General features: G+C 39.1%; 1 protein-coding gene across 3 annotated transcripts in view; it reads left to right on the top strand.

Annotated features, from left to right (window-relative positions):
* Positions 1-14,859, top strand: part of DNM3 (dynamin 3) — a 183,190-nt gene that overhangs the window by 4,216 nt on the left and 164,115 nt on the right. For all 3 annotated transcript variants that reach the window (XM_075422424.1, XM_075422423.1, XM_075422422.1), the window contains exon 2: positions 12,798-12,871. In XM_075422424.1, the coding sequence (XP_075278539.1) occupies positions 12,798-12,871 (74 nt within the window). The remainder of the gene's footprint in view (positions 1-12,797; positions 12,872-14,859) is intronic.

The raw sequence follows: 14,859 nt of genomic DNA, 5'->3' as shown, positions 1-14,859 counted from the left end.
TTTGATAATCTTACAGCCACTGCTTGTTGTATAGCTATTTATTATGACATGTACTAATTTTTTTTTTTTTCAAATTACGATTCCTTGTGCGCTCAGCTCATTCTTTTTCCTTGAGATGGCGGTTGTGAAAAGACTGCGTTGAGTCATTAGGGGAAGAGAAAGGACTTTAAATCCTGCTGTTGAAGCAGAGAATTTCTGCAAAGAAAGTAGGCACATAGATTGTGTGCTTCCTGGGGGAGATATAGTTACAGTTGATACAGATATTTTATTCTTTCAGTTACTTGTCATTGACAGAAAAACTTTTTTACGGAAAATTCTCCTCTTCTGTGAAACAGGCATGAAAAAGCTAAGCAGTTGGAGATCCAAACTGAATTGTGGTGCCGTGAATTGTTTTTTTAATCTTAAGGATCTTCTGGAAATGAGAATTAGCCACTCCTTTTCCTGACTAATTAAGCCATTTTACAGATGTAGTGAGTGTATTAGTCTAGTTATCAAAATACTCTGATGCGCTGAAAGCAAGAATTCTTTCTGGGTATTCCATTAAATAGAAATAGCAGCAAATGAGACTGGCTCATTTAACTTTCTTCCCCAAATACTTTTTTACATTTAGAGGTTGCAGAACAAACTTGGCCATTTAGATGGGCTATAGAAAGCCTACTTTTGTCCTTAAATGTAACTCCGTTGTGGATTTTAAGTTCATTTTTATGCCAAGTCTTGAGAACGGAGATATGCGAAGTAAAGCAAACGTGTAGTTAAAAACAGATATGCAGACAAATGCTGATTCCACCCCCCCACACACACTTGTAAAGTAAAAGTTTTCCTCTAAAACTACTTTGAGGATCCATTTCTCTTATTTCTGGCATTTAAATTTTACTAATTAAAGATTTCTTCAGTTTTAAGAAAAGCTATACTCCACAGGGAGGCGAAGTATAGGGAGCCCTGGCTTTTAAGTTCAGTGTATCAAGCAGTTTACAGAGGTGCTAAATCAGTAAGAAGTAAGACTTTTGTAAAGTGTAGCTGCAAGAATACATATACTTAAAGTCTTTGGCATGCTAGATACGATCAGAGTATTGTAGCAGTCCAGTGAACACAAGCTTAGTATTTGAAGTCTGAGATGTAGACTTCAGAAAACCCTCAAAACCCTGCAAAAAGCAATGCTCGAAAACCCCCAGTCTGGTCTTGAGTGCCTTCTGAGAAATCAGTGCTACAAATTCAGTGGCAGTTGTTACTGGAAGTTCAATTCATTAAGGTACTCAAGGCGACTGCACACCTCTGGTCATTTTTAAGGATGGACAGTCACCTAGTCAGAGGTTTGTGGGGGTCGTTGTCTTTTTTTCTTTTCTTTTTTTCAGACCATAGGTATCCCCTTAAGAATCATGAAAATTAGACAAAGTTAATACAGAGACACTTCTGGTAATTCAACAGATTGTCTGACTCTGAAGGCTCTTGTATGAGGTTATAAATCACGTTACCCAATGCCTTCAGGAAGGAGCCCGCACCTGGAATTTGGTAACAAGCTCCTTTGTTGTCTTGCTGATGCTTGATGGGCATTGCTCCTGCTAATGTTTCAAGCTTACTTTATTTTCCTTTGTAGATGAAACAGAAAACAAGGCTTTCCAGTTTAGATAAATAGATGTTAACAATATGATTGTTTGGACATTCACCTGTAAACATAGGGGGAGTGATACTGCTGTGGATTGCAGCAGAGAATTAGGTATGGATGCTGTTCTCTTCTCTGCCACTGATTTACTGTATGACTCTAGACTGTTTTTTAAACATTACTCGTATCTGTATCCACATGTATATGCCTCTAGTCTTTACTGTGTCTTAACTGTATGTAGGATTTAGATTTTTATCCTTTTATTTTTTTGTTACTTCTCTTTTTGAAGGAAGAAGTTAGCGTATAACCTTAAAATCAGTGTGGAATAACTGTGATTGTAGTCTAAAACTTGCTGTTATGCATTTTCTGCTTTTGAGTGATGGCTCTTTTGGATATCCATGACACCAAAACAGTGTATTGGATTCTGCTTTGTACAGCTGAGACATAGCAATGTTTCTTTTTCCAACAAGGGACTCTTGCTGTTTAGTTTGTGCCTCCAATAGCTAGTCTTGAGAGAAATCATGTTTGTGGCTTGGTATCCATCAGTTGATCAGTGAGCAAATTGATGAGATTCTTTTAAGTATTCATGGGTTTCTGAAATAATACCTGCCTAGATTGCAAGCACAGAGAGGCAGAAGCCATTTTTGCTTTTTCTGTTTTGTTTTTTTTTTGGGGTTGTTTTTTTTTTTTTTTTTAATGGTATGTTTCAAACTAAAGGCCTGCTAGTAAATTGAAGCCTGTGAACTCCCCTTGTTTGCTGTGCTCATGTGTAATGGGTTACTGGGAATCCTTTTAATGCTGTGTGCCTGTAGTGTAAATATGCTGAGAACAGGAAATGAGCATTATTTAACTGTGACCTTGCATCTTTTTCTTCAGCAAGTTGCACTGAGATGAACAAGGCAGCATTATTGAACTAGAGAGGAGCAAAATCCCATTTAACTGCATGCCAGGCTTTGATGTACTGCCAAGTGCTGTTGTCTGCGATAGCCTCTGGGATGCAAAGGAGACTGTAGCTATAGATAAGAGAGGTTTTCAACCAAAGTGTGTAGCGATAATGTCAGCTTTTATAATTTGTGTGTGGAAGTTATGCTTTTCATTCAGTACCTAGTATGGTGTTTCTGCGTCCTAGTTCCTGTGCAAAACCACCAAGATTTCTTTCTTCAGATATGCAGGAGATTTACTATTTGCTGTAATACAGCTAGGTTTACACCCCCATAGATGATATAATCAGAGTTAGATTAACCTTAAGCACTTGGTACTTTGTTTACTATGTACAGTGCAGATGCCTAAAAATGTACATGTATATTCAATGGTGCTTGGCTTTAGAGGATGCTCTAAAATGGTCTGTATGTAACTCACCTGCAGAGAATACGCAGGGCTCTGCATGGCAAGCACGAGAACGATCCTAAGACATCTCTAGCCTCTGCTGCACGGCTGGAAACTGCTGAAGAAATTTTAGCATAATCCATCAGAGGCATTGTCGTGCCCTTGCATGCTCACCTGTTAGTTTGTTTAGGTGCTAAGCAAATGTTGACAGAAGATCCCCAGTGTCTGTCAGATCTAGCAAACAGGCTGGAAAGCCTGAGGAGTCTGGCCTGAGACCTCCAGCTTTATGACTTTGTTAGGGTTCTGGAAAGAAGCAGCATAAGGCACTGTTTTGGTCAGACTTTTAATATAAAATTTTCTTGTGGTAATATTTCAGTTTCTGCTGAGCAGAGACATAGGAGATCATGGCTGAAACTAAATTTCAATTTTTAGCTAAGCAGACTTTGTCATGGATAATATATTCATTTGGACGTACTACAGGCTCAAAGCAGGATAAATAGGTGAAAAAGGGTAAAATGGCTAGAGAAAAGTTGTTTGAGAGACTTGGATCACTTGTTTTGGAAACATCCCCTTTTCACTCTTCCTTTTGTAGTTGTCTGTCTATAAATTCAGGCTGTCTTTACGCTGCAGTTCTCATTGTGTATACATTCTGGAGGGAGTGGAAGAATTGAATCCAGTTACATTCCAGCCCTGCAAAGTAATCTGAAAAGGCTTGTATTGCACGGAGAAAGGTAATCACACAGTTTGACACCTTGTCCACCAGAAAAGAAATAAATGTATTTTCACAATTCTTCTGAAGTGGCAGAGTGTTTTTGGACTTGACTAGGACGTGGCAGAGCTGATTGTATGCTATACCACTGTTTAAAAAGTCTGCGTTGATGGATCTGAGTTCAGGACAGAGTGATTTGGGAGGAAGGGTGGGAGCTTATTTTGTCTGTTTTTTTTTTTGATGACACCACTGAAATTTGTAATATTTAAAAGTTTTGTTGTGACAGAATATCTGGAGGTGAATTATTTGCTAAATGCAAGTAATTCTCTAGTAGTTAGCTTCATGTTGCTGATATGCTTGCAGTGTTGGGGATGTGTTGTTTTCTTTCTGATCCTTGCAATCAGAATTTGTTTTCTGTTTATATCTGATTATGTTATAGAGGAAAACTTTTTACTGAAGTCTATTCTAAAGAAACATTGTTAGTAGTATTTGGCAGCTGTAAGTTATAAAACAAAAAAACCAAAACCAACCCAAATTCTATTTAGAGCACTGACAACAATTTAAAGTCAGTAAAGAATTTTTGTTCCTCATTTCTTGTATTGAGATACACAATCTTACTGCATTAGTATTCATCCTGAGAATGGATGGGCTTTTATGCACCAACATCCTATGCAAATTAGTCCTTTCCTAAGAGCAAACATATCTGATTAGGGAGAATACAGTTGTCCTGCAAAGTCTGCTTTATACTTTTTGATGCAAAATTTCTGAGAATTGTTGAGATTTTTTTCTGTTTTGTGGTTTCTTCCCCTCCCACCCCCGGCTTGGAATTGACGGAGAGTACCGTTGGGCAGGAAATAGCAGAAGCTTTTGTAAAATCTTGAAAGAGAAAGAGGAAAAAGGGCATTTTCACGAATGGAATTAGGATGATGCAGCAAAGTTTTGGATGCCTGCCAGGGAGGACAGATGCATCATGCATACAGTGGCTTGCCGACGAGACTGCACGTTGGCAGCTTCCCGATCTGTTAATACAGCAAGCCTACAGCCCGAGCATAATCACTGCAAACAGAGCACTGTTTATCTTGCCACTGTTGTGGTTTTGCCTGCCAAGTTTCCATAGCTGTGTGTGGCAAATTTTCAGTCCTATAAATGTTATTAAGACTTTAGAACTTTTTATCATGCAAAAGATTTTTTTTTTTTTTGATAGTAGGAAGTGTGTTTTCTTTCCATGCTTCAGTGAACATGCTTGCCTGTTTCTGTGCAGAAATGCAATGTGTGGTACTCTCATTGCTGTCATAATATGACATTAGACTTAGGGTACTAATAATGGTTTGTGCCTCTTAGAATTCTGTTCAAATGTCCTCTGCTTCGGAGTCCGTGTTGACTCCAGTCATCTTTAATGGAAGAGTTCACCACTGAGACTTTTGGCACTGATTTTGTCATAGCCCTACAATGTTTACTTTCATGGGGGAGATGTAATAATTTCTGGCTGCTTATTGAGCAGAAATGCTGTTATGACCTAAAGAAAGCATCTTCTAGATAAGAGAGAAGTATGATGACCGTGGTTCATCATACGTCCAGTCTTCTGTATGAAGAGGAAGTCTCAAGCTTTGCTTTCTTGCCTTAGTGATGCCTAAGTGTTGTCACTGATCTTAGTTGTTACGGAGATGCACAGCTAGTGTGACTGAAGTCCCTTGCTGTGTTATTTGAAGTTCTTCAAGGGCTTTTAAAAAATACCGTATTTCTCACCTTTAGAGTCAACAGTCTCCATATTCCCATGGTTAGGTCTGTTTGGGTGGATTTTTTTGTACTGTTCCCTGATGGATTTTTGTATGGTTGGTCTTAACTCTGTAAAGGAGTAGGGGCAAGGAGACCAAAAGAGCCATTTTAGGCTGCTAGGTTGTAGTGCTGTGTAAGAGTTTCAAGATTTTTTTTTTTTTTTTTTTTAATTGATTTGACGTGTGTGCTTACCTGAAAGTGATGGATAGGATAACTGGGGCATCCCTACTTTGGCTGTTCAGTTCCAGTAGTTCAGCAATGATGAAGGACACTGCTGGGTTGGAAAATGGCTTCTCAAAGACACCAAGTTTGTCCTCCCTGCTTGAAAGGAAGAGTTAGTTAACAGCCTTAGGATGTCTGAATACTCAGTTTCTCACCCCTAAAGACATGCCCAAGCTGCATGAGCTGCTGTGTGTAGTTACTACTTCTGTTTTGATTCAGCAGGTTAATTGAAGTGGTCTCTCAGTTGAAGGAAGATTTACCTTGAAAGAATGGTTGCTGCAAACTGAGACCAAATTTCATTAGAGAACTTGAACTAAGCACTAAAGTGTCGTGATAAGGATGCCAGCATCTATGCTGTGTGGTTTTCAGAAAACCCTGGAAGACTGGTGTGGAGCTTTAAGAGCTAATATATCCAAGATCATGAAAAATCCACAGCCTCTTAATGCATTTAGCTTGCCTAGTAGGCCGTATTAAGATAGGTATCGTTGGTCTTCAATAACGAGGGTTAATTATTTTATACATCTTCATGTAAACCCCATTATGTGAGGCTGAGATTTTGCAGCCGTTGAACAAAGCTGTGGGAGACTCTTTTGATTGACAGACGTTGTGCCAAAACAAAAAGCATTTACTCTTCTGTAACTAATGAAAGGAGGTGAGGGATCAAGTGGAGACTGATAATAAGAATTGGTCTCTGTACTTTGAACTAAAGAGGAAGAGCATATATAGCCAAATATCAGTGTGATGCAGAAAGTGATGTATACTACTGTATTACTGAAAAATAGAATGGTATGTGGTTGAGAACATCAAAGCACAGCAGAGGTAGTGCCTGAAAGCTTTTGTGACTTCTTCAAAATGTGTCCCGGGGTTATATTTGTACTGTCATTTGGAGGGTAGAGGAATTGTTTTTCCAAAGCCAGTAGGAAGGAATAAATACGGTGATGTCTAGTGTCAGTGATAACAAGCCTCCCCTGAGAAAGTACCTCACTTGACGTTATGAGTTTAATTCCTAAGAAAGCCTCTGCTTAAATGCAAAGTATGCTCCCCGTCGCTTGGCCGTACCTTGCTTTGTAATGAACGAAAGTGATCCGTGAAGGATCTACTGCTGGGTCCTCTGTGGTGTTGGGGAGCACAGGAACAAGAGCAGGCGAGACGGAATGAACACGTCTTCCAAAATAGGTCTTCAAATGTATATTTTTAGCATTAAGAGTTCTTTAGTTATAAACTAACTGGTTTTGGTGTATAGGTTTTAAAAAGTGAATCTGAGGAAAGAAGTTGGAAATTATCAATGTCTCTCTTCTGTAGGCTTACACTGGACCATGTTTTTCCCTGTTTAGTTCTTTTTTAGTACTTTGAGGGTAAATCTAAGTGCAAGGAAAGTGAAAGCCTTTGTGGTACTTCTGCACAGCGTCCATTTGCCACAGAGCTGGGAGATGCTTGGCTGTGCAGGCACGTGTAGGTGTTCGCTGTGAAGCAGTGTGCTCTTTTGCACAAGGTACAGCCATTCAGCCGCCAGCATGAGCCGCAAGTGCTCCAAGTGTGCCAGGCTGGAGTTGTATAAAACAATAAACACTGTGTTGGAAAGAAGCCCAGGAAAACTGTTGACTTTTGGCAGAATTGCTTCCTATTGCAGTTGAAGCGGTGTTACAGTCCTTGGCAAATCTTGGGAGTAAAGGCCTGTGTGGAATGCTACGGCAGCAGTGTTCACGTGAGCAGCCCGTGGAATATTCTGCGTTTGAGGGAAGGTTAGTGGAAAAACATTACCAGTGTTGTCTGGCAAAATGAAATAGATTTAGATGGGTTGTTTGTGCTCTTCTATAAGAGAATTATGGCTCATGTCTGGAGTTTGTCTTGTTTCTGGCCTTTGTGAGAAAAGTGGAGCGTTTTTCATTGGAGGGACTTGGGATTTTTTTTGACAATTCATTGCTGTCAGTTTTACTTGTTCCTAGCTCTTCAATGCAGTTACTGTGCAATCATTGATGTTTTCCTCCATTATTTGATTTCCTGGATTCTCCTTAAGTTTTATATGAATTCATTACATTTATATTAATGTAAATTAATCACTGTATCGTGTATAATACTGACCATGTAACTGATCAAAGTGCAGAATGTTTCTTAGTACTATACTGGCAAGGTAAAGCAGATTGAAGTGACTCTTTTAAAAACCACGATTAAGTTTTAAGTGGTGATACATCATTGCTCTTCACACAAACTGGGGATTCTTCTGCTTTGTCTTTTTTGTTTTCTTCTTTGTTTTTTTTTAACATAGTAAATACTGTTATTGTACTAGAATGAAAACTCTTCCCCTACCTGGAAATCCTCTTGGAACACATTATGTTTATATTTTGTTTGTTTGACGTGTGTGTTTTTTCTTTCTGAACTGTAGTCCTGCATTATAATGAGACAACCTCACTGAAGGAGCCCCTGTCTAGTTTGCTTTTCAGCATTTCAGTATGGTTTCTTCACTTTCTGAGATTTTAAAGGGTGTTCCCATCTCTGCCATGGGACTCTTCCCATTAGTGGAAACTGCTTTTTCAGTTTATTTGCTTTCTGACCGTCAGTCAGAGAGGATGGTATGATAAAGAAAAGACTATATATAGAGACGTGGACGTTTCTTTTTTATTCTTTTTTCCCCAATAGTAAAGTTGTCTACTGTGGCAAAGATCAGACCCCAGTTGTCTTGTTACTATAAACTGCTAAGGTGTTGGTATTGCCATTGATAACTTTTTTTGCCATCCTGTGAGGTCAGTTTTTGAGACCTGGGTTTTTGCAAGTCAGTTTCAAACTAGTATCTGTTACCTTTACACATTAAACAAACATTTTGGTAGATAAGCTTGTCCAGATCTCTGATACTGGAAACGAGCTGTATTAGAGAGCAAAGACAGTATAATTTATGTTGTGTAATAAGAAATAAGTAATTTTATAGTTTTTAGGGTAAAAATTATATGGCCCTGAAAATATTTTGCTCTTGAAAATATTTAATGGTATTCTAACAGGTGAGCACATTCTAAGGTTGAAGAGTTATTGAAGCGATGTTGTGGAAGACCTGGCTGCTTGCATCGTGTTTGCATTTAATACATTCAGTACTGGCTAGGCAACACTGTACAGGCTGTGCTGCCGCTCTCCAGATGGCCATGTCACAGCAGCATTGCTGCTGAGCTAGTATAGCTGTTGTCAGCAGAGTACCTTTTGTTGAGAATGCTCTGAGAATAAAGATGTAAGAGTAGTTTGAGTCTTAATGTAGGATGCATGTCTTTTAAAGGAGCATATCTTCCATTCCCATCTCTGTTCTTGTTCCCTGCACCTTGTTATTGTGAAGTGGTCTTGCAGTTGTGCCCACAGGTACTCACAGGCTCGCTCCCCCCACCACAGATGATAGCCTTTTCTCTCCCTTGTTGATGTCTTCGTGCACAAATTCTCAGGCATATCTCTTTTTCTAGATGGATTTCTTTGCAACTGCTTCAACTGTGATGTGATTTTTCTCCCAACTCTCATGAAACATGTCTGTACACACCGACCAAAAGGTGTGCAAAGGCAGCTATCTCAGACGTGTCCTTAAAGGTGTTAATTGTGCCACCAGGACACTGAGGGGAACTATTCCTGTATTATATTCCATATTATTATTATGTAGTGTACTATATGGTATATTATTATAGATTAGAATCTATTATTATTATATCCATGTATTATAGTATTATTCTGTCATATACCTGTGTGGCTTGTCTGTGTTCAGTCTTATTATATTTCTTGCTGCTGAAGCTCCTCCCCTTCCACCTTTAAGAAACATTTTATTTAGGTAAATATTTTGGGGAAAAATGAGGGTGTAGGGCCTCATTCCTAATACTCTGGGGTTTTTTATGGCACCACTAAAACCTTGCTTAGAAAGCTTTCCGTATCAAGGGGAGGACCTGCATCCAATCTTGTGGATGTCAAAGCAAGCATTTCTGCAGAAGCAGTTGTATGCTATTTGATCTGATTCCCTTGCTGCTAGAATTGTAATGTGGTACTATGTTACTTTGCCTAAAAAAGCACAAGTTATGTCTCAGATTTGACTAACGCTTCTGTGTGGGTTTAAAGAAATGCTTTTTTCTAGCAGTAGAGTTTAGGTATTTATTCATAACATCTGATTTGGGCTGCGCAGAGAAAGTGCACAGATGCCATTGCCTCGTGGCTGAAGCTGAAATTTCAAATGTTTTTTTAAAAAAAAAAATTTCCTGTCCCTGTGGGGGCAGATTTATTAATTGAGGTCGATGCCTCTCTTTCATAGAGGTAAAGCACCCATTCAGCACTTAATTGGCGGGGGGGGTGAGGGAGTTTTCTGCTGAACTATCCCCATGAACCCCCTTTTTTTTGTCATTTTTTCCTCTTTGAACTGTACATTTGAAGCAGAAGCCTGATGTCTTTCTGCTGCGTGCTGTTTAGCTGGTTATGTGATCAAACTAGCTTGCCCTCTCACCGAGCAGGAACCTCTCTCTGCTGATGCTTGCTGGAATGGACGATGGGCTTTTCGACAATAGTTCAATTTGTTAGAGGGGGTTATCCCATCTATTTTGGACATGTTAAGAGAACATTCTGAAGGACAATTTTTGTCATACATTTCTTTCTAATTTTGCTTTTGAGGGAAGGTCAGTGTTGTATAACTAGGAGTTGCATTAATGTAGTGTTCTTTATCTCTGCGTGTGCTTAGTCTGAAGCAGAAAATCAAGAAGTCTTTTGAGCCTTTGACTCCCTGAAGAAGGATTTTACCACCTCATGGGGTGCTGTAGAGGACCCTAGTTTGTTCTGTGTGATCAGTTTGTCCTGAATGGCAATTCCTTTTAGCTTCTGGATGGAAAAACATTTGTGGTTTTTGTTTTGTTTTGTTTGTTTGTTTTTTTGGTTTTTTCCATAAGATCTGAAATGCTTGAAAGTCAAAATACAAAACTGTCATCTCAGTAGACATTTTCTACATCCTGGGCTAACGTCATTTCAGTGCATACAGAGAAATTAATATGTTTCTATAAAAATTTCACCATGAGAAAGTATCGGTAGATGGCACTGCACCAAGACACAGGTTTCTCTCCATTGGTAGGTATTGAAATTGTGGTAAACCTTTTGAAGGCCTTTAACATCTAAGCTAGCCCTTGTATCCAGTTGCTGTCTTAAGTGTTGTAAAACATCACAGCAGATATAAATCATTATGCCTGTTGTTTTTGCATTATCTTTGTTGTGTAGATTACTTGAATTCCTAATTAATCATACTTTTGCCTGCAGATCTGTATTTGGGTATAGAAGTTAACGAGCTACCCTGTGTTTGAACAACTTCTCGTTTTATGTGGTACTTTAGCTTTAGTTTGCAGAGTAACCACGCTGTAAGCATGCTTTAACAGGTACTGAGCAAGTGAGACTTTTATCTAGAAATTAACTTTGTTTCATTCAAAGTGCTGGGAACTTCGAAAGTGGTGTGAGGCACAGCTGTCAGCCAGCCTTGTTCCTCAGAGCCTTAGAACTGCTTGCTTATGTAATTTTTTTTTTTTTAATTTAAATTTTTTTTTTTATGCCTAAGATGTTAGGTTTGGAAGGAAATCTGCAGAGCTTGTATCACAGATAGAGTTCCCATATTTCTCTTATGCAGGCTGCTAAAGCTTTGTTGGCTTGTTGGCGCTGGGTGGGAAGTTCACTGTTGTTGCGTTTCTGAGCCTGTCTTGACCCGGGACTCCTCAGACCTAATATCCTCCGATTTGCACAGATAACATCATGAAGTTTGAACTATTTGTATGTTTTATTTTTCATAGATGTTCCCGCTAGGCTTGTTTTAAACCTTGTAGGTTTGTGTGCTGCCTTAAAGGAGCTGCTAAAATCAGGCATCGGTTAGGTAGCACAAGGTCAGTATGATGATATGCAATGATTATAGGTAAGAAGTGATTTCTGAAGTGACTTGAGCAGACCCATCTAAACAGTTTTGTCTAAAGGGATGACAGGGCCGTATCCTTCTTCCTTTGACTCTTTTGGCCTTCTCCCCACCCTTCCCAAACACACTGCACATTCCTGCTCACCCTTTGTACTGGCACTAGCACAGGTGACAATACGGTCACCCAGATCAGCTCTGTGATTTGACTGAAAATTTGTGCCGTAACCATTTGCTGCACTGCACTGCTTTTCACCTGAGCTGGAGAGGTGTTAGCAATGCGGCTAAGGCAGGCAAGAAGGTGATTCAGCATCCCTGCTAAGGCGGTGAAAAATAGGAGATTTTGATGAGCTTAAGCTGATTGTGAAACGGTCTGTTTACATCTGAATTTTATTCCTCTGAATACGCTTATTTGAGGGAGCACTCTTCAAAGCCTCTCACTGAACCTCATCTCAAAGTTTGTAAGAGTTTGATAGGTATGGAAACTGGAGAAGACCCTGGAAAGAAAAGTCTGTTATTTTGCTTTGGGTTTCTGATCATTGGTTTTGCAACTAACGATTGGTTCAATGTTTTTTCTAGGGTTTCAGTTGCATAGGGAGCCTCCCTGTCTTTGGAGGCATGGAAGGGATCATGGGGGTGCATAATGATATGACAGAGTTGCTGTCTTTGCTTCATTGCTTGCTTTCTGGTCCAAGGACACTCCCTCCTGCTGTTCCAGAGCACTTCTAGGGTTCAGCTTTCACTCAAAAGCTTCTGGGCAGATGTGTTGCTGGAAGAGTCAACTGGCTATCTGAACTCGCAGAAGTTGAGTTGTGTGAAAGAGTAGGTGCAGAGTGTTGGCAATTTGGTTTGGCCAGAGCTTTGGTGTGGTGTGAGAGAGTGCGTGTATTCATATGCCCGTATCCTCTTCAAATTAAGTATAGGGTGAGGACACGTTTATTTACAGAGTCTGATAAATGTGGGCATAGCTTCAGGTCCTCCTACTATGCAAGATGAATTTTGAAATGTTATATATGATGGTCATGAAGAAAGAGAATAAGTAATGCCTTGAGACAGTAATTTAGTTTTAATACGTATTTGTCTAATGACCTACGGCTATCTCAAACCAAAATTAGCAGTCCTACTTTATATGAGTGTTTGATGTAAATCTGTCCCCACCAACTTTCCATTTTCATTGCAGCTGAAGGTATAGAGGAGGTTCCAAATTAGCCCAGTATCTTCTGTAACTGGACAGCGCTTTTGGGGCAGTAACAATTTTTTTTTTTTTTTAATGTTTCCAGGGATTTTCTTCCACGAGGTTCTGGAATTGTAACAAGACGACCATTGGTTTTGCAACTCATCACTGCCAAAACAGGTAACCTATCTCTCTTTTTAGTTCAGTGCCTGGACAAAGTGCTGATGTACTTCAGCAGGAGGAAAAAAAAAATTCTAGGAAAATTGAAGCCGTGCAAAGAAAGGTGCAGCTAGACTGTCTGGAACGAAGGCCTGCTGCTTCAAAACTGTATGCTCAAGACCAACTAATCTCATTGTCCTATCTGGGAAAACAGTAGAATCTAAATCGTAGAGCACATAGTAGGCATAATCGAAGATCAAACTTGAAACAGTGTAGAAACACTACTATATACAAAGTGTTCTAGAAATTAGCTTTGATTTATTCATTTCTTGATGAGCTTTACAGCTGTATTAGTTAGCACACCAACATTGCTGTACTTCTGCCTTTAACTCGTGCTCCAGTGCACACAGATTTGATTGCACACAGCTTGTTTTCGTGACTTGTCTTTTTTGGTTGGGCTCATGGCACTAAGTAGAGCAGAAGGTAGACTGGGGGAGAATAAGGCTTCTGCGTATTTGTGCGGTCAAAAAATAAAAATACAGTATTTGTATACCACTGAGCTCTGTGATGTATTGAGATCTTTCATCAGAATTCACCACTTTGTACTCCTCCAAGGGGTGCTTAATCTGCTGTTGTGTAGTTCAGTTCCCTAACATTATAAAAGCAGCCATGGTTTTCTATACTTCATATTTTTTTGTTGTTATTTTTGCTTCTAAACCACTGTAAGCAGCAAAATCCCTGGTGTACTATTGAATTCTACTTAAAATAGTAAAAAGAAATTAAATAACGTCCAAAACAGCATTTAAAAATAAAAAGTGCTCTGTAAATTATGGAGCATGATGAAACTGGGGAAGAAACAAAATTGAACCTACCCGTAGAACTCTAGTCTGCCCATAAGTGCGAGGTGTAATTAAGTTTTCGTTTGCTTTTTTTTCCTAAAAGGTCTTTTCATTGTTCATCAGGAAGGTAGACTTCAGTCTCCCTAAGCTTCATTTATTTTTTTCTGAATTACTACTTGTAAAGCACGTTCATATTTTCAATGCCTCTATGAAATTTTCCATAGTGTTTATACTATGAAAGAGAAAAGAAAAACTGCAGAATCCGGTATTTCTGTATTCTCAGCTTAGAAACTTGAGAATTTTCAAGTGTGTGATAGGGTTATAGTGCTTTATATATTTTAAATGATTAAGTTTGTTTTAGGTGGAGATGTGAACACTTGCCATTTCTGCGTATCTGGCTTTTGATCTCTGACAGAGCACGCAGAAATGCATGAATAAGACCTAGCTATGGAGAATCTTCATCTAATTTTCCCAGCACCATGTAAGAGCAGAAGAAAGAAAAGAATTGCGCTCTGTGCTGGCATTCCTAACAAAATGACTAAACTGCCGGGACGTGTGAACTAGTAAGTAAACTCTTACACTCTAACCTCAAGTGGTTAAATACTTAGACACCCATCCTAAACTTACCCCAGCTGGTCTATATTGCCCTATTTAGCAAAATCATCAATGCCCCTTGGTTAAGGGCGCAATGAAAGGGCTTCTTTCTCATTCTGATGTTTTCCCTATTAGCGTGTTCACATAGTAGAACTAGCTTTAGGTGGGCCTCTAGGTTTTTGTATAGGTACCTTCTCTACTGAAAAGTAGTTCTTCACTGTAACTTAAATAACACAACAAAAACTTTAACAATTCTGAAGATCTGAGCTTCAGCCTAATTTTGTGTTTCCTGGATTTCAAGACATATTTCTCCCTTTGGGAAATGCCGTGTATTTCTTGTTTGGGATTAGAAGCCAAGACCTTTAAAGTGCAGGCTTTAATTATTTTGTTGCTTTCTTTAAACTTTGTTCCGTCGTTGTTTTTGGTGGTGAAATTCCAAATAACTTTATCTTTTAAGCCACCTTTATCTTTCTGAACTAATTTTAAAAAAACAAAATAAAGAAAACTGCTTAGAGAAGCACAGTGTTCTTTTACAGGAAGCAGATGCCGGGCTGATTTTTATCAAGTCCATAATTA

The sequence above is a fragment of the Opisthocomus hoazin genome, chromosome 6 (assembly GCF_030867145.1).
Source record: "Opisthocomus hoazin isolate bOpiHoa1 chromosome 6, bOpiHoa1.hap1, whole genome shotgun sequence".
Lineage (NCBI taxonomy): Eukaryota > Metazoa > Chordata > Aves > Opisthocomiformes > Opisthocomidae > Opisthocomus > Opisthocomus hoazin.
Note: the sequence above shows the minus strand (reverse complement) of the source record. Positions and strands in the feature narration are given on the sequence as shown.